Source organism: Bos javanicus, chromosome 11 (genome assembly GCF_032452875.1).
Source record: "Bos javanicus breed banteng chromosome 11, ARS-OSU_banteng_1.0, whole genome shotgun sequence".
Lineage (NCBI taxonomy): Eukaryota > Metazoa > Chordata > Mammalia > Artiodactyla > Bovidae > Bos > Bos javanicus.
This window is the reverse complement of record NC_083878.1, coordinates 75138776-75165158: the sequence shown is the minus strand read 5'-3', so window position 1 is coordinate 75165158 and position 26383 is coordinate 75138776. Positions and strand designations below refer to the sequence as shown.

The window sequence follows — 26383 nt, the reverse complement described above, 5'->3', positions numbered from 1 at the left end:
TATAAACAACAGCCTGCCCTGGAACAGACCCAGACTCATCGACCAGGTCCATAGTCAACCAACCATGGAGGCTCTCGGGCTAATCTCTCCCCCCTTCCTCCAAAGGAGATGGCTTTATCTCCTTTGTCCTTTATCACACAGTCACTGAGGGACTGGAGCCACAGGGAATCTCCCAAACAGCCCAGAAAAGCTGAGGAGGTGAAGGGTTAGCCTGAAATAATTAAAGAATAGAATCGCCCTTTAGAAGCTTGGTTCAAGCCAGCAAGAGTGAGGCAGGCAGCAGGGAGATAGTGCTCTCAGGATGGGGCGGGGAGTGGGGGTGATTGGCTGTCTCAGTGCCCGGCAGCCGCTCTGTGGAGGCTGGTAGCTTAGCTGAGGTGAATACAGTCGGTGCTCTAGCCAAGATTTTCCTGAGTGAAAGCTCTTTTTCCTCTTGGAGAGTTGGGCCAACTAGAACTAGGAGTGCCCCCCGAGGGCAGCGAGTGGAGGGAAGACAGAAAGGATGGCTATGTGCTCTCTCCCAACACCACGTGGCTGACTTCTCTTCAGTGGACTGGACTCCTGAGACACATGAGGGCTTGGCTGGGTGGGTTGTCACCAAGGGCTCACAGATTTTTGTACTTGCTGGGGAGGCCGTTGTAAGAGCTCTTTGTTAAGACAAAATCACACCTGAATTGACTTCTGGCAGGGCTTCCCAGATGGCTCACTGGTAAAGAATCCACCTGCCAATGCAGGAGATATGGGTTTAATCCCTGAGTTGGGAAGATGCCCTGGAGAAGGAAATGGCAACCCACTCTGGTATTCTTGCCTGGGAAATCCCATGGACAGAAGAGCCTGGCGGGATCACAAAAGAGTCAGACATGACTTAGCAACTAAACAACAGCCCACCTGGAGCCCCAGTCCTTGGGTTTCCATCATGGCCCTCTGCTACCTCCTCACCACCAGCACCACCCAAAATGAGAGCTGCAATCAGATGAATTGGCCTTTCAACTCAGGAGGGCTTTCCTGACCTGATCTGTCCACTGCGTCCACAAGGGATACCGTCTACAGCGGCCCTCCCAGAGATGAGCACCCTCTGGGGGACATGCCACAGTTCCCCCATCCCAGATAGTACACATGTCATAAGGACAACTGGGAAGATCGTGTCATGCATGGGTGTTGTAGGGGAAAGGCTCATTTGTTCCCTCAGCCAACAAAAATGTAGTGAGCACCAGCCATGAATAACCCACAGAACTGTCTGCCCTCACAGAGCTCACATTCTGGCTCCCCAGAGCCTCCCAGTCTCTAGATTCTACAGCGAGAGAAACACGACTTTTCCGGGGTTGTGAGAGCAGGCTGAGCTGAGATGCCAAGGGCCCAGTTCTCAGGTGAATCTTCAGGTTCACATCCCAGGGCCCCTTGGGAAACTCCCTGCACCCCAGGCAGCCACTGGGGAAGCATGCCCAGCTTGGGGAGGGCACCCTGGTGAGTGCTGAGCTTGCAGGAAGGAAGCACTGGGGTTTCAGTCTCTCTCAGTTCTTCTCAGGGAACAGAACCAGCAGCCAGCAGGCTGTAGAACCAGCTCATCCTTGAGGCAGCAGAGCAAGGAGACTGAAGTTAGAGAGGCCATGACAATCTGACAAGTCCTGGGAGAAGGGGCTGCACACCGGTGCTGGGGGCAATTAATATTCATTGAGGGGAGGTGAGTGAGGATGCCAGTCTCTCATCTTGACCCAGCAAGTTGTCTTCCAAAGTCCAGCATCTCCCGCTGGCCTTATGTGAATGAGCTGTGGGACCTAATCTGGCAAACAGCACACACGGGGCATGCACTGATAGGGCGGGGCCGAGTGCCCAGCCATAAGCCAGCCCTCCCAGGCTGGCACAGTCCCCCTAGACCAGCCAGGCCCTTGGCTGTTCTCCAGTCGCTCTCGGGCCCCCAGTCTCTCTGCCCACAGCCCTGGTAGCCTTGAAGTTCCCACCCAACAGCTGTTCCTGGTCCCTTCTGGTCTGTGGCCTTAAGGGAACCCTGAGGTCTGAGCAAGGAGGGGAGGGGGTTTCGGTGCATAGAGCTGGGCTCAGTGAGGGGTTCCCTGGGGGACTTCTGGGATGAGTTTGCTAATAGAGATATATCTTCTGGGAGGTCATGATACCACCTGTCATTAACAGGAGCACCCTGCACGGGTTCTTGCTAAGAAATCACAGGCAGCTGCTTGCAGGCGGGTGAGCGATTTGCAAGGACCATGAGAATATTTGCATAAACATATGTATGGAAGTGTGTGTTTATTTGCATTCATTTGCATAAATCGCTGGCTCTTAGAACTGTCGTTCCTTAATTATATATATATTTTTTTCACTGAATTTCTTTGAGCTCTGAGCACAGATCTGGACATTTCAGGAATGAGAACAAAAAGCCAAAAACAACAACAGCACTGGGGCTGGAGACCAGAGGTTCTCAAACTTTGGTGCACGTTAAAATTTCCTGGGGAGCAGCTTAAAATCCTTGTGCCTAGATCACCACCCACTCCACCCCCATACTACTGAATAGAAACTCTGGGGTTGGGACCCAGGGAATCAGTATTTTTTTTAAGCTTCCAGATGAGTTTGAGGCACAGAACAAGTTTGAGAACTGATGTCTTAGGCAGGGCAGCCCCAGGTCAGATCAAACCAGTCTCAGCCTCCAGTTGGAGACACTGGGCACTCACCTCATGTAAGACATTGAAGACACTCCAGAGCAGTGAAGTGTGTGAAGGGCCATGTCAGCACGGGCTCTCAGTAAAAGGTCACCATGGCCTTCATCACCATCTCTGTACAATGTCATCACTGCAAAAGCAGAGCATCTGGGTAGTGGGCTGCTCCTCCTGGCCCCACCACCCAGGTCACCCTGGACTCCACCTGGACCTCTAATCAGCCTCTAGGAGTAGCGAGTGCTCCAGGGAGGGTGTGGGTCTCTTCTGGCTGAAGTCCTTTGTTGTTCAAGATGACTTCCAGCCTGGTGGTCCCATCACTGCCCAGACGCCTGGGGATTGGGTGCTTGCAAGGGAGACAGTGTGTTCCCAAGCGAGCCTGTGCAGCCCAGCTGGCCTCCCTCTTTTCCTCTTTCCAGGCTGGGAGAGAGCCAAGTGCTGGGGATGGCAGGGTTTTTCTTTCCCTGGTGGGTGCTCCCTGGCGAAGGAGAATGCTGGCGATCTGGCAATGCCAACTGTACTCCGGATGGTTGTTCCTAGGGTTCTGTAGCTTCTCACTCTCCCATCCACCTGGCCCGCTGCCTCCATGGAGTCTTTGCTCCTTCCACGTGATTTTCTGCCTTTGCTTATGCTATGCACACACTCTGGGGGCAGCCCTTCCTCCACAGAAGGACTCTCAGGATTGGTTGGCTCAAATCCAATCCATTCAAGACCCACTCAGTGCCTCCTGTTCCGTGACGCCTTCTCCAATCCAGCAACCATTCATTCATTCCCACCATCATTCATTCAAATGTTTACCTGAAACCTGCTCCAGGTCAGGAGCTGTGTCAGGTACGGGGGTACAGAAACAAGTCAGATCCAGGTTCTGCTTTTGAGAGCTCTTCTGAGCAGTGAGAGCTTTTCCGAACATTGATCAAAGACCATTGCATTCTCCTCCCCAGCACCTACCAGAGAGACGGGAGCTCCTGTCTTCTCCTGCTGTGTAAACGTTCCATGTTAGCAGATGCCGCTCAGGGTGGACAACGTAGGTCTTGCCCACGGGGACAGGCATGGCCATACCTTGGCCTGCAGAGGCCGAGGAAGGAGGGAAGGGTTGTTTCAGAGCCTCCAGGAAGCAGGTGGGAGCTGAGAGAGCAGCTTCTGGTGGCAGCCAGCTCACTCCTATCCTGGACACGTGAGGTCACTCCCAGGGCCTTGGGGAACTCTATGGCTTGACTCACAGACCTTCCCAAGTCCAGGTAAGCTGTGCTGGGGAAAGCCTTCCTCCTAGGCTGCCCCGGGATACTTCCTCCTGGGGTTGGAACTGTAGCTACCCACCCAGACCTTCTTATTCCATGGAGTTCCTCTCACGCCCACACACCCAAGGCAACACTCACCCCAAGAGGGAGCTGGCTCAGACCATCACAGGAGAGTTATAGAAGCTCCAGACCCACAGGTGGCTAAAGTGGCTCCCAGAGCAGGCCCAGCATCATCCCTGGGCCCAGACTGGAGGCTGTGGCTGGAGCCAAGGAGGACTGTCCATCAGACTTGGTGTCACAGCTAGGGAGCCCTCCAGGTCAGGAGCCCTCCATTTGGCCAGGCTGCAGAGTCTCAACGTCTTCAAATTCCAGAGGATTCTCCTTTCTTTCCTTCCGCTTTTGGTCAAAGCCATTCACTCCATCAGCAAACACCCTCCCTGCCCCTCCTGACTCCCCACACTGGGGTCCTATCTGTGGACACTCAGTCCAAGGGCCTAAGAGATGAGAAAATAACCTTGGCTCTGTGGTGAGCCAGGTGCGGTGGGATAGGAGGTGGAATTTGAACCTGGTCTCATGGAACAGGTAGATGAGTCCTGCAGGATGAAGGGCAGGGCATCCCAGATGGAGGGAAAGGCTGGCCTGTCCAGAGAGGGCTGGGAGCTGCCCCTCCACATCCACACCACGCCCTTCATGTCCCATCACAGCCATTATCCCCCTCCCCCCTACCCACCCAGTGAGTGTACAGTGGCACCTCGTGGCAGGAAGGCTCATGAGGGCAGAAAGTAGGATGGCGGGGTCCCCTTGGTCTCCTCCCCACCAGCACACAGTGATACCCCATTCCCTTAGGCTGACTTCTCCTGTACTTGGTCTCTAGGGGAGACTGGGCTGGGGCTGGGCTTCTCAACCTTTGAGCCATGCAGGGGGTGGAGCTGCCCCATGTGCCCACCCCTAGTCAGCCTCTAAGCATAGTGGCAGGTGCCCAGCATGCCCACCCCTGGCATCCAGCCCACCCAGAGCAGGGGGACACCAGAACCCAGGGCTGTAGCCCAGACACAGGCCCAGCCCCGACCGGAGCAGGACAGTTTCTCTTGGGCTGTTGTTGCTTAGTCACTAAGTAACGTCCAACTCTTTTGCAACCCCATGGACTGTAGCCCACCAGGCGCCTCTGTCCATGGGATTTCCCAGGCAAGATTACTGGAGTGGGTTGCCACTTTCTTCTCCAGGGGATCTTTCCAAACCAGGGATCCAACCCGCATCTCCTGCATTAGCAGGTGAATTCTTTACCACTGAGCCACCAGGGAAGCCCTCCTCTTGGGTAATTACTTCTAATAACAGTTTGTAAAAACAGTACTCTGGCTTTATTATAGAGTCTAAATAGGTTCCACTTCTCAAGAAAAATAGACTGTCAGGTTAAATACCTGTGGGGAAGTGACTAGGCAGAGAAGGGTATCATTAAAGTCGGCAGCTACCATATGACCCAACAATCCCACTGCTGGGCATACACACCAAGGAAACCAGAATTGAAAGAGACACGTGTACCCCAATGTTCATCGCAGCACTGTTTATAATAGCCAGGACATGGAAGCAACCTAGATGTCCATCAGCAGATGAATGGATAAGAAAGCTGTGGTACATATACACAATGGAGTATTACTCAGCCATTAAAAAGAATACATTTGAATCAGTTCTAATGAGGTGGATGAAACTGGAGCCTATTACACAGAGTGAAGTAAATCAGAAAGAAAACACCAATACAGTATACTAATGCGTATATATGGAATTTAGAAAGATGGTAGCGATAACCCTATATGCGAGACAGCAAAAGAGACACAGATGTATAGAACAGTCTTTTGGATTCTGTGGGAAAAGGCAAGGGTGGGTTGATTTGAGAGAATAGCATTGAAACATGTATATTATCATATGTGAAACAGATCGCCAGTCCAGGTTCGATGCATGAGACAGGGTGCTCAGGGCTGGTGCACTGGGATGACCCTGAGGGATGGGATGGGGAGGGAGGTGGGAGGGGGTTCAGGATGGGGAACACATGTAAACCCATGACTAATTCATGTCAATATATGGCAAAAACCACTACAGTATTATAAAGTAATTAACCTCTAATTAAAATAAATAAATTTTAAAAATAAATACAATAAAATACCTGACAAAAAAATAAAGTCAGCAGCTCCGTTGAGACAATGCTATGCTATGCCATGCTAAGTCACTTCAGTCGTGTCCGACTCTGTGTGACCCCATAGACGGCAGCCCACCAGGCTCCCCCATCCCTGGGATTCTCCAGGCAAGAACACTGGAGTGGGTTGCCATTTCCTTCTCCAATGCATGAAAGTGAAAAGAGAAAGTGAAGTTGCTCAGTCGTGTCCAACTCCTAGCGACTCCATGGACTGCAGCCCACCAGGCTCCTCCATCCATGGGATTTTCCATGGATGTACTGGAGTGGGGTGCCATTGCCTTCTCCGGTTGAGACAATGACAGCAGTGCAAAACATCCTATGTCAGGGAAATCCACCCAGAAGGTCAAGGAGCATGGCCCACATGCGTACCGAGACAGGCCTGTCCTTCCTGCAATAGGGTCTTGGCCATCAGGCCTGGAGCAGCCCCAGGAAGAGGTCCTGTGGGTTCCAGAGCTACTCCAGGCCCTGGGAGTCAAGGAATGAGAGGCAGCATCTCTACCCCACCAGAGCTCACAGTCTAACCAGAGACAGACTTCAACAGGCAAAGATCACCACAGAACGGGGAGGGACTGGCAAGTGAGAAGCCTGAGCTATCAAGAAGGAAATGGGGTCAAAGCGGGTGTCAGGAGGGCCCATCTGGAGACCCTTCTGGGGACCCTATGGGCTGGAGTGCACCCAAGACCCTGCCCGCCAGTGTGAGGGACAGGTGTACAGGGCACATGGCTGGTAGACAGGGCACCACGCATGGGCCCACCTGAGGCAGGACCGGGAACTCTCTCTTCCCTAGTGGCCATGGTGTCTTCCAGGTGTGACACCTCGGCTAGCTCGGGCACCCTAAGGCAGACCTGACCCTCTGGCCCTGCAACTGGCACCTGCTCACCTGGAGGGCACTGCCCCACTTTCTTCTTTTAGGTTTATTTCCTAATTTTCCTAGAATGATGGTGGCAATTAAAGACCATTTGCAATAGAAGAAACTGAACTATGGCTTAGGCTTTCACCTCCCCTGAGATGACAGGGTTGAGGTGTTGCCCCAGACCTGAACCTGGCCAGGCCCTCGGGACGGGTGAGCACAGATGGAGACCCAGGGGCAGATGGCCACAGAGGGACACCCTTGCAACAAAATTGTACAGGACATACTTGGGGCAGAGAGGGGTCCCCATCCCCCTACACACACACACAAACACACACACACGCACACACATGTGCGTGAGTACTCACTCCTCCCCTGCCTCCTCGCCCCAAGTCCTCCATGGCTGTGAATTCTCTTCTCCTGTGATGTGATTCACAGAGCTCTGAGCTGCCATTAGCCCCTGGCATCTGGGGTTTCCGTTTCATTTCCTTCTTTACCTGGGTAACTGAACTGATTGTGCTCCCAGCTCCGGTTCACTAATTCTCACAAATCCTTTTAAACTATTGATTTATTTGCTGGAACCGTGGCTCTCAGAATTCTTGGGAGATACTGGGTTTTGCTAAAGCATGTGAGGGAGGGCTGTGTGTCCCTTTCTCCTGACCGGTGCCCCATCCTTCCCAGTACCTCCTCCCACCCCTTCTCTGTGCCATCCTGTCCCTTCCTCGGGCGGGTGGCCAACTATCCAAAGCCCAAGCTGGCTGGACCTTCCTGATGAATCGCCTCCAGGAAGCTTACAGCCGAGTGAGGTTCTCTGGGATGTCCCCACACATGATAATGTAGGCCTTGGGACTGTTGTCTGGTGGTTGGGCTCTACAGTCCTTATTTGAGATCTCATTTCCTCACTTGGGTCCACTCTTCTGTTTGCAAATCATGCCCTCCCCTAGGGTCTGCGGTGTTGGGTGCAGAAGCTCTGGGTTTGCCTCACTCTCCTCTCCACCCCCGACCCCAGCCCCTTTGCTCACCCACACTAACAACTGTCTCACCCAGGCTTCCCTGGAGCCTGGTGGAAGGCAGGTCAGTGGGATCTCTGGGTAAAAGAGGATGGGGCCATCATGGTGGCCAGTCAAGGTGAAGAGGCGAGGCCCCTTTGAGAGTCCAGGGCAGTGAAGGAGGGAAGCAGGGCTCCCTGTAGGCCCTCCTGCCCTGGGCTGCCCACTGGCTCAGCAGCACTCCTCACTTTTGCCCCAGATGAGGAAATCCGGTGTGCATGGCGGTGTATTTTTCAGACCTGGCACCTGGAGTCACATCTTCTTTGCTGGAGGCTGGGCTGTGTTGAAGGTTGTGGTGGCCGCTGCCATTAGCTCCCTGGGTACCTTAGTTGAGCTCTGAGTTCATATCTATCTGGGGGCATGTTCAGTATTGACATCTTTTTATTCAAATTCTCTGGCATGGCCTTGCTCTAGGATCTCACGGGTATTCAGAAAGCTGACATCTTGCCCCTAAAATAATGAATGGTAAATCAGAAAGCTGTAAAATGGTAACAGAGCCCAGAAGAGAGCACAGACTGTGGCTTCTCCTCAGAAGAGGGCCTCTGTCCTTGGAGCCCCAGAGGCAAGGCCTGGGGCCCCACTGTTTGAGGGGTTGGTCCAACGATGCAGAAGGAACGGAAGCAGCAGCCAGCACCTGGTTTCTGAATGTCATGTCTCAGGCCTCGCCCGGAGGTGGGGACCCTAGAGCACTAAAGGCAGGGACTGTACTCAGAAGTCCTCTCCTGGGCCCCAGCCCTCCATGGACTCTCCAAGTCCTGTGATTCTGATTCCCCTGCAGACCTCAGGGCCTCTCCACCATCCTCCGGGCTCTAGGCCAGGCCTCACCCTCCACTACCTGCCCACAGCAGCACACCTCGGGGCAGGGTCTCCAGTCATTTGTCCCCTTCCATCTCAACCCTCTGTGCCCCAGGTGACTGGGGTCACTTTTTGAAATTTCCCTCCCAGGCCCACAGTCTACAAGTTCTAAGCACAGTTTATCAAGCCTGTCATGGGAACTGTGGCTTCGCTGCGGTCCAGCCTCCATCCTGCCTGTCCCCAACCCCTGCTCCAGCCCTACTTGACTGCCAGCCGCCCCTGCTGTGCACTAATACAGGGCTCCAGGCCTCCGCACAGACAGACCCCCTCCCCCCAGTACCCCATGCTCCCCACACACCCCGGGGAGCCCCGCGGAAGGAGCGTTCACTACACAATGTAATACAGGTGCGTTCATGTCTGTCCCACCCGGGGTCCTGGGACGCCAGCCACAGACTGCAGCTCTGATGGAGTTCAGCAGAGCAGGGATTTATCCAAGGCTGAGCAGTCGTCCCGCCACTCTGCTTGGAACTCTGCACTGGCACCATCTCGCCTACCCCTGCTGCTCAAGTACCACTGACCCACCAGCCTGAACAGTCACCACCACCACTATAGTCATCGCTGGCTGGCCCTACACGCCTCTCTGGAACCGCCAAGTCCAGAGCACAAGCCTCAGACTGGCTGAGCCCAGGACTCATGGCAACATGCTGGTAGCCAGGGAGCCACCTCCACTCCACTCCCATGGGGACAAGGTCCAGTTCCCCACCCAGCGTGGGGTTCTCCCCAGTAGAAAGGGGGCTCCGATGCCAAGCAACCAAACTGACATATGTCCACTGCAACGTCTCCCTCCCCCATCAGACTGTGAGCTCCTTGGCGATGGAAACTGGTTTATCTTCATAGTCCAGGGCCTGGCACATAGTAGGTCCTCTGTAAATGTGTGTTAGCCTGTGAGCTAGTAGGTTAAGAGTAATACCCCTCCTCGTGTGCCTTTGGTTCTCCACAGTGACATAGCCCATCATCACCTGCCACCCCCTGCTCTGTCTGGTCATCCCAGGGCCGCCCATCTCTCCCTCCTCAGTCAGCCTTCAGCACCACGGCTAAGTATGTATGTAGCTCTTCTCCAGCTCCTCACCATGGGTGCCTTTTGTCCCCACTGAGCCGCACTCTCCCCCAAGACAGGGATAGTCTGGCTCAGCTACTGCCTCACCCGCTCAGCTACTGCAGCTCCCACCCCCGAGCCTGGCTCTCAACCTAGTGCTCTGCACCTTGAAGGTACCTGACAAATGTGCTTTGGCCAGTTGACTATGTGCCTGGGGAAATTCAGGGGAAGGGCATCAGAAAGGGTTGGAAGAGCAGACTGGCTGTCAGGAAAAAGGGAAAGGCTGCTGGTGGGCAAAAGGCCAGGGGTGGTGGGGACAGGCACAGTGTGAAGTAGGTGGCCCCAAAGGTGAGGGGCGAGACCCCTCATGGTTGAGTCTGAGCAGCCTTTTTAAGTGTAAGGGACAAGACTGATTCTCTCATTCCCTCTCGTAAAACCCACCCATGGCATCCAGACTTCTCTGGGATAAAGACCTGGGAAGGCTTTGTTTCTTTCACAGCCTAGTACAGGCCTGCCTGCTTCTCACACTGCATACTCAAACATACACATTCACACACACACATATGCTCGTACACATACAGGCATGCTCATACACACATCATATGCTCACACACACCATACATTCATGCCCACATACTTAACACACTTAAACACACACATACATTTCCCTATGGTTCACACCTTGCCCCTGCAGCCCACCTGGTCAGCTCCTTCACCATCACCAGCCCCATGGAAGCCTCTCTGCTCTCCACGGAGCAGAGTCAGCCCCCTCCCATGTGTCCCCTGCCCAGTGCTTGCCCCTCTAAACCTTCTCACCCAGCATCACAGTTATTTAGTGTGTCCCCTGTTACAGTGAACCCCTCAGATCTGCAAACATGTGCATTCACATGTGTCCTGGGGAACCCACTAAGTGACCAGCCCACGGGAGACAAACAACACCTGTTTAATGGATAAATAAGTGAGCCAAACAGACACAAGGTACCCGAAGTTCCCAGAGTCTGCCTCCAAAAAGGACATCCATGTCTCAGCCTCATTCAACTGTGGACCCAGTCTCCTGCTCCAGGGTGCCCCTAACCTCTCTAAAGCCCTGCCCATTACTGCCTGCACCCCGGGGCACTTGGAGCTCTCCAAGGTGCTGAACTTGGTTCGTTCACTTGGTCCCTATCTGTCCTGGCCTCTTGACTCCAGTTTCTGTAGCCAAGAACCACCCCCACCTTCCAGGAATCTACTCTCTGATGGAAAAGAAGCTGTCTTTAAATACACTATAGGCAGAACCAAGTTAACAGGGACACAGAGCACTATGAGAGTATAGAGAGAGGAGAGTGCTCCCCATCCCCAGCCTCAGACATCTGTTTCAACTGTGTCCCTGCTGCCAGACCCAATCTTGTCCTCCCCTAGTCCCAAGGACCAAGGCTCCTCCCAGTGTCCACCTCCCTAAGGAAATTCTAACCAAGTTCTAGCTCCTTGAGGGGGCCACCTTCCCTCCAAAACCCCTGACCCCTGGCTGCTCCCAGATCATCTGCCTTGGGCTCCCACCAGGCCCTTGGGAACCCCACTTTCACCATCCTGACTTGACTCACATGGATCTTAATTCACTGCACATTGGCCATCCCCGCTCCAGCTCCCGGCCAACCTCTCTGCACTCTGCTCTTGACTTCATTTCTCACCCAACTCTCCTAAGCCCTGGCCTCCGTCCAAGATCTCTCTGACTCCTCCCTCCTTCAATGACCTTTTCATCCTCTCCTGCTCAGAGTATTCCCATCACCTCCTTGGCTTCCTTGAAGCAGGGGACGGAGCCAGGTAGAACCTTCTTTAGCAGGGCAGGAAGGACTAACAGCTGCCAGTGTCGACCTGACCAGGCACCTTCCTCCAGATGCAGCCTCAGGGTTTGCCCAGTGGCCTTCCCTGCTCAGCCAAAGCTTTGCCCCCACTTCTGCAGCCTTCTGGCAAGGCTCCTCAAGCTTGTGCTGGGATTCTAACACTCTACTCCCCACCCTGCCTTCCTTCATCCCTCCCCAAACAAAATGCCATTCCCTTTGACTCTTATCCCCAGGTCACAGGCCAGAGCAGTTAGTGAAGTTATTGGCCTACACGTGGGCAGATCTTACCATCCAGGCAGCTGGGACCCTCGAATGTTGAGAGGGGACCTCCTCCCTCTGGCCACTGTGTGCGAAACTCCCTGTTGTGAAGAGTTGCCTGAGGGTTCCAGGCTGCACCTGTGCTCAACAGAGCTGGTGGGCTAGTCAGTCTTTCCCAGGAGGGCCTTTAAGGCTCTTCAAAGCCACAGAAGCTGGGACAGAAGAAAATAAACCCTTCCCTGAGGAGGACCCAGTGAGTGCAGTCATGCTTGAGCAGCCAGAGATGCCATACAAAGTATGGGGTCATCATCATTATTATTAACATTCATGTCTCCTGAAGTTAGAAGGGGTTTGGTTTTCACATTCTTTCCCTTTGATTCCACAGAAGTGTGACATTTCAAATGGTTCATTTGGATCATGTTTTGGGCAAGCTATTCTTACCACCCAGAACATGAATGCATCTGGTCTGTAACACACCCTGAATTCCAATCAGAGAGGAACTTTTCGTGCAAAACATGGTGTCAAGTGTTCAGGGGGTATAGGGGCTGCAGAGAAACAAGCCCTCTGGGAGATCACACCCTAGAAAGGAGACAGACAGGTAGGCATTCCTCTGGAACTAGGCAGCCAGGAATCTCTACTGCAATTGAGTCACCAACAAAGTCTCATGGGACCACTGAAGGGGTCTGTGATCAGGGAACTGGGTTAGAATTCTTAATGGATGAAATTTAAGCTGAGGCTTAAGGGATGGATGAGACTTTAAGAAAACAAGGGTTGGGGGATACTTGGCCAAAGGGTCAGAAAGAAACAACCAAAGTGAAGGAACAGGACATAGTGGGTATGAATTCAGAGAGAGAGCTGAGGGGTGTGGGGACATAAATAAAAGCTATAAACAAAGATTAAGAATAGGTCCTACACGGTTCTGGGAGTCACTGGGAGGAGTTTAGCAATGAGGGATCAAGCATTCCTTGCCTAGGTGGGTCTCTAGATGAGGAAAGAGCCCTTCCTCAAGGTCACAGGGCAATCATGGTGATTCTGAGGCTTGACCTAAGTCTCCCAGTCATGTTTCCCCCACAGCCAGGCTGGCAGCTGCCTCTGGTCAGTCCTCAAATCTAAGAGACAGAGGAAGAGAAGGGGATGTCCCTGTTAGCTTTAGGAGGGCTTCCAGAAATTTTAAGGAGAAAACTTTTGATGATTTTTATATCTTCTTGGAGGCCATGAGGATGTTCCAACTGGAAGTTAAACTTCATTCTGCCCAGCAAAGGCTTAACCAACACCCAGAGGTGTGCAGCCCTGGGGCAGGGGCTGTAGGGACAGAAAGGACCTTGGGTGCCAAATGTCACTGCTTGAGAAATATCTGTCACCCAGGGTTGGACAACTTGGAAAAGGCAGGCTGCTGGGAGGTGGTGACTGCTCTTAGGGCTTTTGTTCCCTTTCAGGTAAATGGCAGGAATTTCCATTTGGACAACCAGACAACCTGACTAAAACACTGAGTCAGGCAGGAAGGCTTCTCTAGAGAATCCCGTTTGCAGGGAGGGGTTGCCCTCGGGATGGTGGGGCTAAGACAGCGTGACTTCCCAGGAGAAGGCCTATCCTTCCGACTCAGGCTGGGCGTGCAGCCCACAGGTTTCATTCCATCTTACCAGAAAGCTGGAACCCAGCTGGCTCTCAAGACTGATTCTGAGCCCAGTTCTTCTTTGTAAAAGGAGAAGGCGGAGATGTGTATATGTGACGGCGGAGGAGGGGAAAAGTGAAAGAGCGGTGTCCCGCTTGGCAGCCCAGCCACTCCCTGACTGCCTGTGAAAGAAGCAGCAGGAGGCTGTGTTTGTGTAAAGCCACCATTTGTCCCCACGGTGTCGACATTCATCGGGCTCCTGCTCCCGAATAAATTATCCGCTGGGTGTGCGTGACACAGCCTTTGCTGGGCTTTCTCAGTATATTTCACAACTGCTCTGAGTTTATAATTGTTTCAGATCCTTTATCAAATATGTGTCATAAAGACCAATGGAATCGGGTGCATTTATCACCTAGCTGGGTTCTTACTTGAGCTCTGAAAAAAATTATTTGGCAGCACAACCTTTCTCGGGGCTCTAAGTTAATGGACTTCTCTGCTGCAAAGCCACTGAAATTCGTTGCCTTTTAATATTTGACATCTCTTCCTCTTTATTACCACCTCAGACAGCCCTTCCAGTCCAGCTGGAACGAGCCCATTAGTCTCTGACAAATAACTTGTGTCGTTTGGTGAAAAATATGCAGAAGTTTGGCTGCAACTTCATCTCCAGTCTTGGTTCTGTTTGTGGCTTCGCTCTTCTCTAAGCAAAGCATCCAGGGAATTCCCTGGTGATCCAATGGCTAGGACTCCAAGCTCTCACTGCTGACGGCCTGAGTTCAATCCTTGGTCAGGGAACTAAGATCCCACAAGTCGTGCAGTGTGACATATAAATTAAAGAAATAAATAAAGCTCCCTCCATTACAAAAAACACACACAAACAAGCAAAGCCTCCAGCCCCAGACAGACCCTTCTCAGGGTCTGCCGTCTCCTTTCTCTCTGATGCCACTGGCTGCTTGATTCATAGAGCTGGGTTACCCTAATCAAGTTAAATGAAGTTTGAGACAAGGAATTTAGAGATGTCTATGACTAGGTATCAATAAATAAATGCTTGGTTTCAAAAAAAAAAGAATTAGCCTCACAGCAGTACTTTTCACAGCAGCTCAAAGAAAGAAGCGACCCAGGGGTCCATTGACAGATAATGGATAAGCAGAAGGTGGTCAGTACATACAATGATTCAATACCTGGTTGGGGAACTAAGATCCCACAAGCCAAGAGGCACAGTCAAAAAAAAAAAAAAAAAAATTAAAAAGGAAGAAAAGAAGCCTATCTGTTCTTCCCATAGAAAGGAAGGACATTTTCACACATGCCACAACATGGATGAGCTCTGAGGACAGTGTGCTAAGTGAAATAAGTCAGTCACAAAAAGACAGATACTACACAATTCCATTTATACGAGATACCTAGAATGGTCAAGTTTATAGAGACAAAAAGATGTGAAAAGAGGAGAACAGGGAGTTGTAGTTTAAGGGGTACAGAATTTCAGTTTAGCAAGATGAAACCTGCGCAGCAGTAAAATGTATAATATATAACAGTTAAACGTATAACGTAGAGTAATAAAATGTATTTAACACAGCTGAACGTAAAAATGGTTAGGATGGTAATTTTACAACAACAGTGGAAAGAATGAACTTCAAACTGAACCAGCAAAGGAGAAACAGACACAAAGGAAGTTCTCTGAGCATTTGAGTTCATCATCTATTCATGCCTTCGATATCAGTTAGGTGTTGCTGCATAACAAATAATTCTAAGATTTAGTGGCTTAAAACAACAACCACTTCCCTAGTGGCTCAGACAGTAAAGAATTCACCCGCAATTCGGGAGACCTGGGTTTGATCCCTGGGAGGAGGTCAGGGCAACCCACTCCAGTATTCTTACCTGGAGAATCCCCATGGACAGAGGAGCCTGGCGGGCTACAGTCCATGGAGTCGCAAAGGGTCAAACATGACTGATCAACTAAGCACAATAAGCACAGCACTGTTCAGGTTGGGCTCAGGTGTCCTGGATCAGACTCAGCTGATCTTGACAGGGGCTGGCTGGTCTAAATGGCTCATCTGTGAGGCTCACCTCTGCTGCAAGTGTTCTCTCATCCTCCAACAGAAGTAGCCCAGGAGTGATCAAATGGTGGTGGGGGCGTGAATTCCCAAAAAAAATAAGCAAAAGCAAGCAAAGCCCCTTGAGGCTGTGGCTCACCCTCACAGAGTGTCCTTTCAACCAAGTTTTCAGGTCTGAAACAAGTCACAAGTCCAGTCAAGATTCAAAGGGTGGGGCAAATAACTCTACCCTTTGATGGAAGGGGCTGCAAAGAATTTTTGCAATCTTGCACACTGGCTGTATATATATGTCAGGCCGTGTGCTAAGTGTTGAGGATAAGATACAGTCCTGTGCAGGAGACATCCATGTAAATAAATAATTACAACACACAGCATGCTCTAAAGAAGTAAGCACGGGATGCCAAGGACAGTGGAGGGCCAAGAAATCTGGAGGGAATACGGGAAAGAGGCAATGAGGCCTGGGACAAAAATAATACCTTAACTGGTATTGCAAGGGAAAACGACGATTAGGCCAAAGAAGCAGAGAGGAAGAAAGACCTGAGCAGAGAGGCAAAGAGACGAGTGAAGGATGGAGGGGGACCTGCCTGGGGTTCAGTGAGGCTTCGGTGAGGAGTGAAGGGCTCACGGAGAGGGGAGGAGCTGGGTGTGGGGTAGGGAGACATCACAGAGGGTCTGGCTCCCATGGCTGACCATGGAAATACTTAAGCAGAGGCTGACGTCAGGCTGCTGTGTGGAGGGGGCTTGGAGGGGGAACAGGTCAGAAAAGAGTAGACAGACTTGGAGGCTGTTGCAGGGACTCAGGTAAGAGAGGATGGCAGCTCCGATGGGGCGCTGATATGAACGGGATCAGAAGTGAATCAGTGCAGAGATTTCTAGGTGGTAAATGAGGTAGGACTGGGTGGGAGGGGAAGGGAGGAGCAGGGAGAAGCCTAGTGAACAGGTGGGCCCATGCTTTCTTCTGGGTGGTCTGAGCTGAGGGAGTTTCCCAAGGAGGGGCAAGGTGGAGGGCACAGGGGAGCCACTTGGGTGGTCAAGGCAAGGGTGTGGGGTCCCCACTCAAAGCCAAGAAGACCAGGAAACAATTTCCTGATGCCAGCCTTGAACCTTGAGGTCAAGGCCTGTCCTCCTTCACAAGTCGAGGCTTATTCTGCTTGCGGTGGAATCCAATTTGAAGACATACCCCCTGCCAGGCTCTGCCCTGAGGCCTGCAGACCACCCAAGCTGGGCACTATGTGGCTGGTCTGAAGGCTTCTCCAGGAACTCACAGGCCTTGAAGCCCTTCAGACATGAAAGGGTTTCCTTTACCAAGACAGGGTAGGCAGGGGGGCAGCTTGTGCCCAGAGCCCATCCTGGCTTCCTCCCATGGATCCTCAGTCACCATGTCCCCAGATGCCCGCTCTCCAGCTGGGCACTCAGCCAGCAGCAGTAAGCACGTACTGACTGATCAATACTTCCAATGCACTCGGGGCCCTGCTGTGAGAAGGACTCCCCTGGTGAGCCCTTTCATAAATTGAAAAATTCTCCTGAAACTGAGTAATCTTGCCCAGCTATTAAAACTAGATTTCCGCAAAGCGAGGGTAGGAAGCGCCCACAGTTCCAAGGACCTGGCTCTCCAAGAACCTCCCAGATCCAGCCTGGGGAGCAGGCATCGCTGCTGGGGCCGGGACTGCAGATGAAATCATCCCTGGGAATTTAGTTTGAAGGAAAATTTTCCAAAACAATCAGAATGCTTTGGGCCCAGAAGGCGTGGCGTTCTGTGCAGCTAGCCCTGCATTCTCCCCATTGCCTGAGCAGGGTTAACTCAGAAGGCATCTGGGGCCGTATCCATCTCTCAATGCAGTGACCACTGGGGCCACCAGAGCACATGCCCATGGTGCTTGGGGGAACTGAGTGCCAAAAGCTGGAGCAACTTGCCCAGGGTCACCCAGCCAATTAGTGGCAAAGCTGGAACAAGAACCAGAAATTCCAGCCCAGAGCTCTTTCTCCTCCGTACCCCCCACCCGATCAACCCATGGGATTTCACTCCAAAAGGTGACATCATCCATGTGGCTCACAGTTCGGGAATAAATTCAGCTGGGGCTCTTTTGTGGAGCTAATGTGCGATACGAACACAGCAGTTCAGCCTTAACCCAGCCCAACCCTGCAGGTTCTTCCTGAGTCGGGTCCACCCCAGCAGGCTGTGTGCTTCAGGTCCCCAGTGCCAACTCTCCCCAGGTGTCCCACGGCCCCAACCTTATCCCCGCAGCTGAATTCATCACCCTCTCCCTTCCCGAGGTCCCCCCAGAAGCGGGAAGTGGTCTTCATGCACCCCAACCCTGTTATGGTTCCTGCAGAACTGATGGCTGTGGTGGTTGTTGTTCAGTCACCCAATCATGTCCGATTCTTTGAGACCCCATGGACAGCAGCACGCCAGGCTTCCATGTCCCTCACCATCTCCTGGAGTTTGCCCAAGTTCGTGTTCATTGCATCGCTGATGCTGTCCAGACATCTCATCCTCTGACTCCCTCTTCTCCTTCTGCCCTCCATCTTTCCCAGCATCAGGAACTTTTCCAATGAGTCATCTGTTTGCATCAGATGACCAAAATCCTGGAGCCATGGTACCCTTGGCCTAAATACTTGTGTTTTTTTCTGGTCCTTCTGTCACCGTTGTAGCTCAGGCCTTTGTCACTTCTCACTTGGATTGCAGAGTGATCACCACCATCAACAAAAACATCGAACTTACCACCACTGAGTGTTTAGCATGTGCTGAGCTCAGGGCTAACAGCTGACCATAGGATAGTGCCATTAATTTTCACCAGAAGGGGACATGGAAGTTCTGGGGAGTCTGGGTAACTTTCCCAAGGTCACACACCGATAGGAGAGTTCAGGGTCTCCCCCAGTCCTGGCTCTGAGGCCCAGCTCTCTCTCCACAGGGTGCTTTCCTTCCCTGCACACTGCCTCTGCCATGACCGTTGGAATCCACCCTGGCCACCCCCTGCACAGAACCCCTGCTGACTTCCTTTTGCCCAGAGCGTTAAGCTGGCTCACAGGGTTTTGAGATCTGACCCCCTGCTGTCCTCCCATCACATCTCTGTCTCTCCCCCAGGCCTTGTGTCTGTCCCCTGTATCCGCCCCACCGTGTCCCCCTTGCCCTCCACCTGGGGCTTTGCGCCCTGCTGGTCTCCCTTGCTCCAGGTTGGAGCACATCCATGGAAGCCTTTAGAGTCCCCAGCAAATGAATGCCCTCCCCAACACACACACACTCCTGTAGGTGCCCTGCGGCGACCCCAGCTCAGAGTGATGTTGGTTTGGTGAGGGACAGTGATTTGGCATTGCCCGAGCCCTCGGTACCCACCCCCTGAGTTCCCAGTGTGTCCTCTCGAAGGGTCTGGCTGACCTCAAAGCCCACAAGTTCTTGCCCATCCCTGATTGTGAGCATCTGATCTTCACCAAGTTCTGGGAATGGGACAGAGGGAGCCTCCATCCCCATTTTACAGACATAGAAACAGAGGCTCAGGAAGCACAGGGCCTTGGTAAATGTCAGAGAATGAGCTGGGCTCGGCAGGTATTGTGGCAGGCAGTTGATGAGGGCCCAGGAGGACAGAGATGAGTGGTCAGGCTGGAGCAAGGCCCACTGGAGGGTAATTGCAGAACACCAGCCAGGGTGCTGCAAAGACTCACCCAGGGGGCTCGAGGTTCCAGTGGGGGACTTAGAGCATGGGGCTCAGTTCTGCAGACCACCCTCTCCCATTCAGCTGCTGAATAGTCTAGGTCATTCTAGCCCAAGAATCTGGACCTCTGATGTCCAGCTACCAGGAAAGCTATAGGCAGGCTCTATCCAGGAGGAGGTCAGGTTGGGGGGCAGGCAGGCTGGGCAAGGCTGGTGGGAGTGTTGCTCCTCTGAAGGCTTTAACTTTGTAAGTGAGAGTGTTTATATAAACTAAGCAGAATAGCTGTTAGGCTCTCCTCCTTCCCTCCTCTGAGCCTTGAAGTGGGTCTGGGAGAAGCTTCTGACATGCCCACATTCGGAGCCCAAGCACCTGGGGCACTCTCTGTGCCGGGCCCAGGTGGCCAAGACACCAGACCAAGGTAGGTGTGCGTCAGGCTGGAAGGCCACTTCTTGGAACCTCCTGGGGCTGCAAGCCAGGCTCTCCTGTGCTGAAGACGCAGTGAGGGGAGGGGGTCCTGAGAGGATGACTCAGGAAGTGGGAGGAGGTATAGACTATCCTTGCCCCTGGCTTGCTTCCCCACCCTCACCCCCAAACCCCCACATCAGCCCCAGAAGTGTGAAAGGGAGGTGCTCATCAGGCCCCCACTCCACCCCTACTTTCTTGGGGGCCCCTCCCCAAGGAGCTCGCCCCAGCCATGGATGTGAGTATCTAACGTAAGGGACGCTGTTTTTGCAGGTTTTGTGGTTTTTATTCCTTTGAACCATATCCAGCCCATCTTACATCACAATGCCATGCTTTACTTGGTATCAGATACATCGGCACTCATTGGCATTTGGAGAACTTGTTCTGTAGTTAAATTCCAGTTTTCAGTTGTCTATGATGATGTATTCTCTGTGTTTCCAATTGTCGGTATGGGAAACTTTTCTCCCATCCTTTCAATTCTGGGTTTGGTTTTTTTAGTTTCTGGGTTTTTTTGTTGTTGTTTTGTGTTTGGTTGTTTTTTTTTTTTTTTTTTGCTTTTGAAAGTCGTTATTCCTTTGATTATGTGACCCCTCCCAGTTGCTGCTTGTTTACGCATTGTTTGTGACTTCTTTTGACTGTCAGTGTTTGAGCCAGTCTTGCCAAGAAACAGTATCAAGTATTTTCCTATTTCTCTACTTCTTGAAAAAAAAATTTAATTAAAAAAAAACTCTTAATGGGAACCTGGCCCTGTCTGTCTTCTCTGTTCTGCAGAAATGTTGAAGGAATTGAACCAGCAGCGCAGAGCGAAAGCGTTTACAGACCTGAAAATTGTTGTTGAAGGCAGAGAGTTTGAAGTCCACCAAAATGTTCTAGCTTCCTGCAGCTTGTATTTCAAGGACCTGATTCAAAGGTTTGCCTTCCTTCCAGCTGTGGTCGGGTCTGTTCCTTTGTAGGACGCTTTTGTGTCGCTTTTCTCCTCCCCTCTCTTACAGGTTCCTGAAGCGTGACTCCCTGTCACAGAGCCAGTAGCCATCTCTCCTCCCCTCCTCCTCCCAGTGCCCTCTCACACACAGCCTCAGAGCAGCCACTGTCCCCAGCCCATCCCACACAGCTTCGCTGGTCCCTGGGGTTGGGGGGCCTCTGCCAGCAGTAGGCAACATTCCACCCCACCCTCGAGGATCCTGCGTTCTCAGTGGCTCACAAGCCCTCCCTGAGGTTAGGAGGACTGCAGACTCCACTCTAAGGGACCACTGCACACTGCCCCCGCTGGGCCAGCACAGGTCCCCAGCACCATCACCACTGCTGTCGATAGTGAACTTAATGCCAGGACAGCACAGCGACCAGACCGTCCCCCACCGAGGAGCACGAGGCACCCACGGGGCCGCTTTTCCAACAGCCCAAGTCAGGGAGAACTGACTTGTAGCCAAAGCCTCATTCACGCTGCATGTCTCGATACTTGTACACTGAGCCTAAGCCAGCCCTTCTGAGCACAGACCAGGTGTGTCCTAAACACGGTCTCTCTCAGCCTTTGCTCCCCTCCCCTCCTACCCTCTGCCCCGGCTATTTCTACCTGAATGAGTCTTAATGGTGCATGAGCATCTTTTTTTTTTTTTTTTTTCCATTATGTTGATTTTTTTTTTTACCTTGTCTGCTTCATACCCTTGCAAAGAAGTCAGGGGCCACCTTCTAGCGCCTTAGTGAGGGACAGCAGACGAGGGGGCCGGCCCAGGGTAACGCTCCTGTTTCTCTCACCCATCAGCAGATTAATGCCGCTGCTCATTTTGCCTTGCAGCCTCTCCGGGGCGGACGCTGAGCCGGGACTGTGCTCAGAGTGGGAGGACAGACCTCTGCTTGCTTCCCACTGCTGTGTTTGGACTTGCCAACTAACCCCAGAGTGACTGTGTTTTGTTCCAGGATGGCACACTGGCCGGCATCTCCTTTCCAATCTGTTGTGTCCTTTCACTTCGAGCTGAGCTGCCTGGCGTGCAAGCCCCGCGCAGCCGCGCTGGCCCCAGCCATGCAGGAACGGGCAGGCTCTTTGTGACTTCCAGTCCCATGGATAGCTCGGCTCTCCCGCCCCCGGTGCTTGGGTTCTCTCTGACCGAGCACAGGGGTTGGGGCACGAGCTCTGGGGTGAAGGGGCACGGCCAGTGGCTTCTTCGGGCCAAAGGAGGTCTTTGTGCTGCCACTCTTGGCAAATTCTCAACTGACAGTGGCCGGCACCTGGCCGCTGGATTGCAAAACCGGCATCCTCGGCCTTGGTCCCTGCTCCAGATCGCTGGAGAGCACAGAGGGGGCAGGATACAGGGGCAGCTTGGTACTTAGCGATGGCCCAGCCCTGGGCTAGAAAGATGTGGGCGAGGGGAGTGCAGGAGCTCTTTGACTATTGTCAGAGACCGTACACGTAAAGCCAGAAGCTCGCACATGACAGAGAAGAGACACAGCTAGGTGGGAACCCAAAGTAGTGAAGGCTTCTTGGACAGACCGAAAAGAAGAAGGAAGAACATTCCAGGCAAAAGATGGGTTGCTTGGAATGTTCTGGAATGCAAAGAATGTTCTACAATGTTTTAAAATGTTTCAGGCAAAGGATGGGTTGCCTGGAATAACAAGCTGAGGACAGAGACAGTCATGAGCAGTGGGGATGAGGAGATGGCCCTCCCAGAGAGAAGTGTGAGCTAGGGTAGGATGTCATGGCAGGCCCTGACCCCCAGGCCAGGGCCCTGGGCTTGCTCTGAGGGTGTGGAGCCCGTCAGGGTAAGTGGAACAGAGATGCCCACCCTCAGATGGGAGAACTGCAGGATGGGCCTCAGTGACCCTAACCAGAAAGGCTGGATGCAGGAGCTGAGCAGAGCTGGGAGCCAGGAGACCTGGGTTCTACCCCTGACTCTGTCCTATGACCCCAGTCAGGTCACGTCCTCTCCCTCGGGCCTCAGGGTTTCTCATCTGTAAAACAGGAGGTTGGTTCAAATAATGTTCAGGTTTCCTTCCTGCTCGCACAAGGTGATGGTGAGGGGATGGGCAGGGCTTCCTGAGTACAGGCACAGACAGGCAGGTCCATGGACCAAGGTCAGGGGCGAGCTGGGGGAGGTGATGCATTGAGTGTTTGGCCTGTCAACTTTCAGCAGCCTGAAGATACCCAAGTTGAGATGACTGGTAGGCAGCCAGAGGTCTGAGGTCTGGGGAGACAGGGCTGAGTCTTCAGCATACAGGAGGGTCGCTCAGCAGGAGAGGAGGCCACAGCAGAACCCAGAAATGCCCTGCAGTTCAAAATCACAATGCCAGAAAATTCCAAGGCCGTCTAGCTCAGGTGGTAAAGAATCTGCCTGTAAAACGGGAGACCTGGGTTCTTCTATCCCTGGGTCAGGAAGATCCCCTGGAGAAAGGAATGGCAACCTGCTCCAGTATTTTGCCTGGAGAATCCCATGGGCAGAGGCTATAGTCCAAGGAGTCGCAAAGAGTCAAACACAACTAACCAAGTCAAACACGACTCAGCAATGAACACCTTCACTTTCTAGTGGTTAGGACTTGGCACTTTTACTGCGGGGACCCAGGTTCAGCCCCTGGTGGGGGAACTAAGATCCTGCAAGAGGCAAGATGCAGCCAAGAAAAATTCCCGTTGTTAATTTGCAGGTATTTAAAATTTTACTTCTCTCGTCCTAACCATGGGCACACGTCACTATTTCTGCCCACAGAGGCCAGGAGATGCCTCCATGGGGACGAAAGCAGACTCTATAGGAAGATGATCTCCCTCCCGGCCGTGTAAAACCCTTGAGTATTTCACATTCTTAGTGGTCAGGGAGCATCTGCCATTGCCATGTCACGTCTGTCTCCTCGAGTCTGTGACCCCGAGACTTAGTGTGCGGTAGACAGAATGACCCAGCAGGAGAGCAAGGCCCTGCCCGCCAAGCCCCACGCAGGGTCTTTCCTCTCAGACAGCTGCACTAACACAAGCGGAGGTGTGGGGATCATCTGTGGGCCACGACACCCTGGCCCCGCCCTTCCCCAGGGCATAGGTAAGCCCTGTCAGGGGCAGGGGCCCTCCCTCTGTTGCCTGGGACCCCAGGCCTGGGGGCTCTGGCTGGCCTCCTTCCAGCCTCTAGCCTGGCACAGGTGATGCAGTCCTTGCTCTGAACCCACTGAGGACCCGACCCAGCATCAGCCCCAACCCCAGTACGAGGCCCTCACCTGGAGCCACAGACCAGACATGGGGAGCCCAGTCATTCCCTACTCTTCACCCAGCAAGCAAGCAAAGAGCCCCTCCTGGGTACAGGGAACCACTGGATGAGATGGGAGCTGGCCCTTGGGGAGACCACGGCTCGGGGAGGAAGAAACTGTAAAGTGTGACTGGGAGTGCAGGATGAAGGCAGCAGAGGAGGGTCAGTGGCTCCCAACCCAATTGCCTGACTCCACAAGGGAGGGAAGTTTGGAGACGGCCCCTGGGATAGGGGTGGCATCTGGCCTGGGTTTTGAACCCAGAGAGGAATTGGCCAGGCAGACAAGCTCACGGCTTCAGGATGGCAGGGGGGTGATGGCAGCACAGGTGAGCAGATATCCCTGCAACGCCAAGTGTAAAGTGAAGAAGGAGGGGACGAGGTGGCGCGGAAGGCAGGAGCCAGCTCACAGGGCTTTGTTCTAAACCTGGGGGTGTCATGTTCAGGCTTGCAGTTAATAAAGATGACAGTTGGACCAGGAGTGGGAGAGCCAGGTATCAGAGTGTCCTCTGGACCAGCCTTCTCAGCTCAGAGCTCTGTCAGTGACTCCCCTAGCAGCCCCCAGCCCAGAGCCCCATTCTCCAGCCTCCAGGCTGGACCCACCTGTTCCTCCTTCACCTGGGTTTATACCTTTGCTGAGGCTGCAGCAGCCTTTTGCCCTTCATCTTCCCTTATTTAGTTGCAAACTCTAGTCTTCCTCTGACAAGGCCGAGACCCAGCCCACAGGGAGACCTGCTGAGATGTTTCCACACTGAACCTGACGAGCAGGTGCCCCATTCTACAGATGAAGGGATTGAGGCAAGGGATTCTAAGTAACCAGCAGATCTGGGATTCAAACTGAAGCCCTCATGCTCTTCAGCTCAGTCGCTCAGTCATGTCCGACTCTTTGCGACCCCATGAATCACAGCACGCCAGGCCTCCCTGTCCTTCACCAACTCCCGGAGTTCACTCAAACTCATGTCCATCGAGTTGGTGATGCCATCCAGCCATCTCATCCTCTGTCGTCTCCTTCTTCTCCTGCCCCCAATCCCTCCCAGCATCAGAGTCTTTTCTAATGAGTCAACTCTTCGCATGAGGTGGCCAAAGTATTGGAGTTTCAGCTTCAGCATCAGTCCTTCCAAAGAACACCCAGGACTGATCTCCTTTAGAATGGACTGGTTGGATCTCCTTGCAATCCAAGGGACTCTCAAGAGTCTTCTCCAACACCACAGTTCAAAAGCATCAATTCTTCAGCACTCAGCTTTCTTCACAGTCCAACTCTCACATCCATATATTACCACTGGAAAAACCATAGCCTTGGCTAGATGGACCTTTGTTGGCAAAGTAATGTCTCTGCTTTTGAATATGCTATCTAGGTTGGTCATAACTTTCCTTCCAACGAATAAGCATCTTTTAATTTCATGACTGCAGTCACCATCTGCAGTGATTTTGGAGCCCAAAACCACAAAGTCTGCCACTGTTTCCACTGTTTCCCCATCTATTTCCCATGAAATGATGGGACCAGATGCCATAATCTTAGTTTTCTGAATTTTAGCTTTAAGCCAACTTTTTCACTTTCCTCTTTCACTTTCATTAAGACGTTTTTTAGTTCTCTTCACTTTCTGCCATAAGGTGGTGTCATCTGCATATCTGAGGTTATTGATATTTTTCCCAGCAATCTTGATTCCAGCTTGTGCTTCCTCCAGCCCAGCGTTTCTCATGATGTACTCTGCATATAAGTTAAATAAGCAGGGTGACAATATACAGCCTTGATGTACTCCTTTTCCTATTTGGAACCAGTCTGTTGTTCCATGTCCAGTTCTAACCGCTGCTTCCTGACCTGCATAGAGGTTTCTCAAGAGGCAGGTCAGGTGGTCTGGTATTCCTATCTCTTCCAGAATCTTCCACAGTTTATTGTGGTCCACACAGTCAAAGGCTTTGGCATAGTCAATAGAGCAGAAATAGATGTTTTTCTGGAACTCTCTTGCTTTTCCGATGATCCAGCGGATGTTGGCAATTTGATGTCTGGTTCCTCTGCCTTTTCTAAAACCAGCTTGAACATCTGGAAGTTCACGGTTCATGTATCGCTGAAGCCTGGCTTGGAGAATTTTGAACATTACTTTACTAGCGTGTGAGATGAGTGCAATTGTGTGGTAGTTTGAGCATTCTTTGGCATTGCCTTTCTTTGGGATTGGAATGAAAACTGACCTTTTCCAGTCCTGTGGCCACTGCTGAGTTTTCCAAATTTGGTAGCATGTTGAGTGCAGCATTTTCACAGCATCATCTTTCAGGATTTGAAATAGCTCAACTGGAATTCCATCACTTCGACTAGCTTTGTGCGTAGTGATGCTTTCTAAGGCCCACTTGACTTCACATTCCAGGATGTCTGGCTCTAGGTCAGTGATCACACCATCGTGATTATCTGGGTCATGAAGATCTTTTTTGTACAGTTCTCCTGTGTATT

The 26383-nt window shown here is 52.4% G+C and overlaps 1 protein-coding gene across 2 annotated transcripts in view; it reads left to right on the top strand.

Annotated features, from left to right (window-relative positions):
- Positions 1-26383, top strand: part of KLHL29 (kelch like family member 29) — a 335083-nt gene that overhangs the window by 283200 nt on the left and 25500 nt on the right. For both annotated transcript variants that reach the window (XM_061433195.1, XM_061433193.1), the window contains one exon: positions 20501-20639. In XM_061433195.1, coding sequence (XP_061289179.1) covers positions 20501-20639 — 139 coding nt within the window. The remainder of the gene's footprint in view (positions 1-20500; positions 20640-26383) is intronic.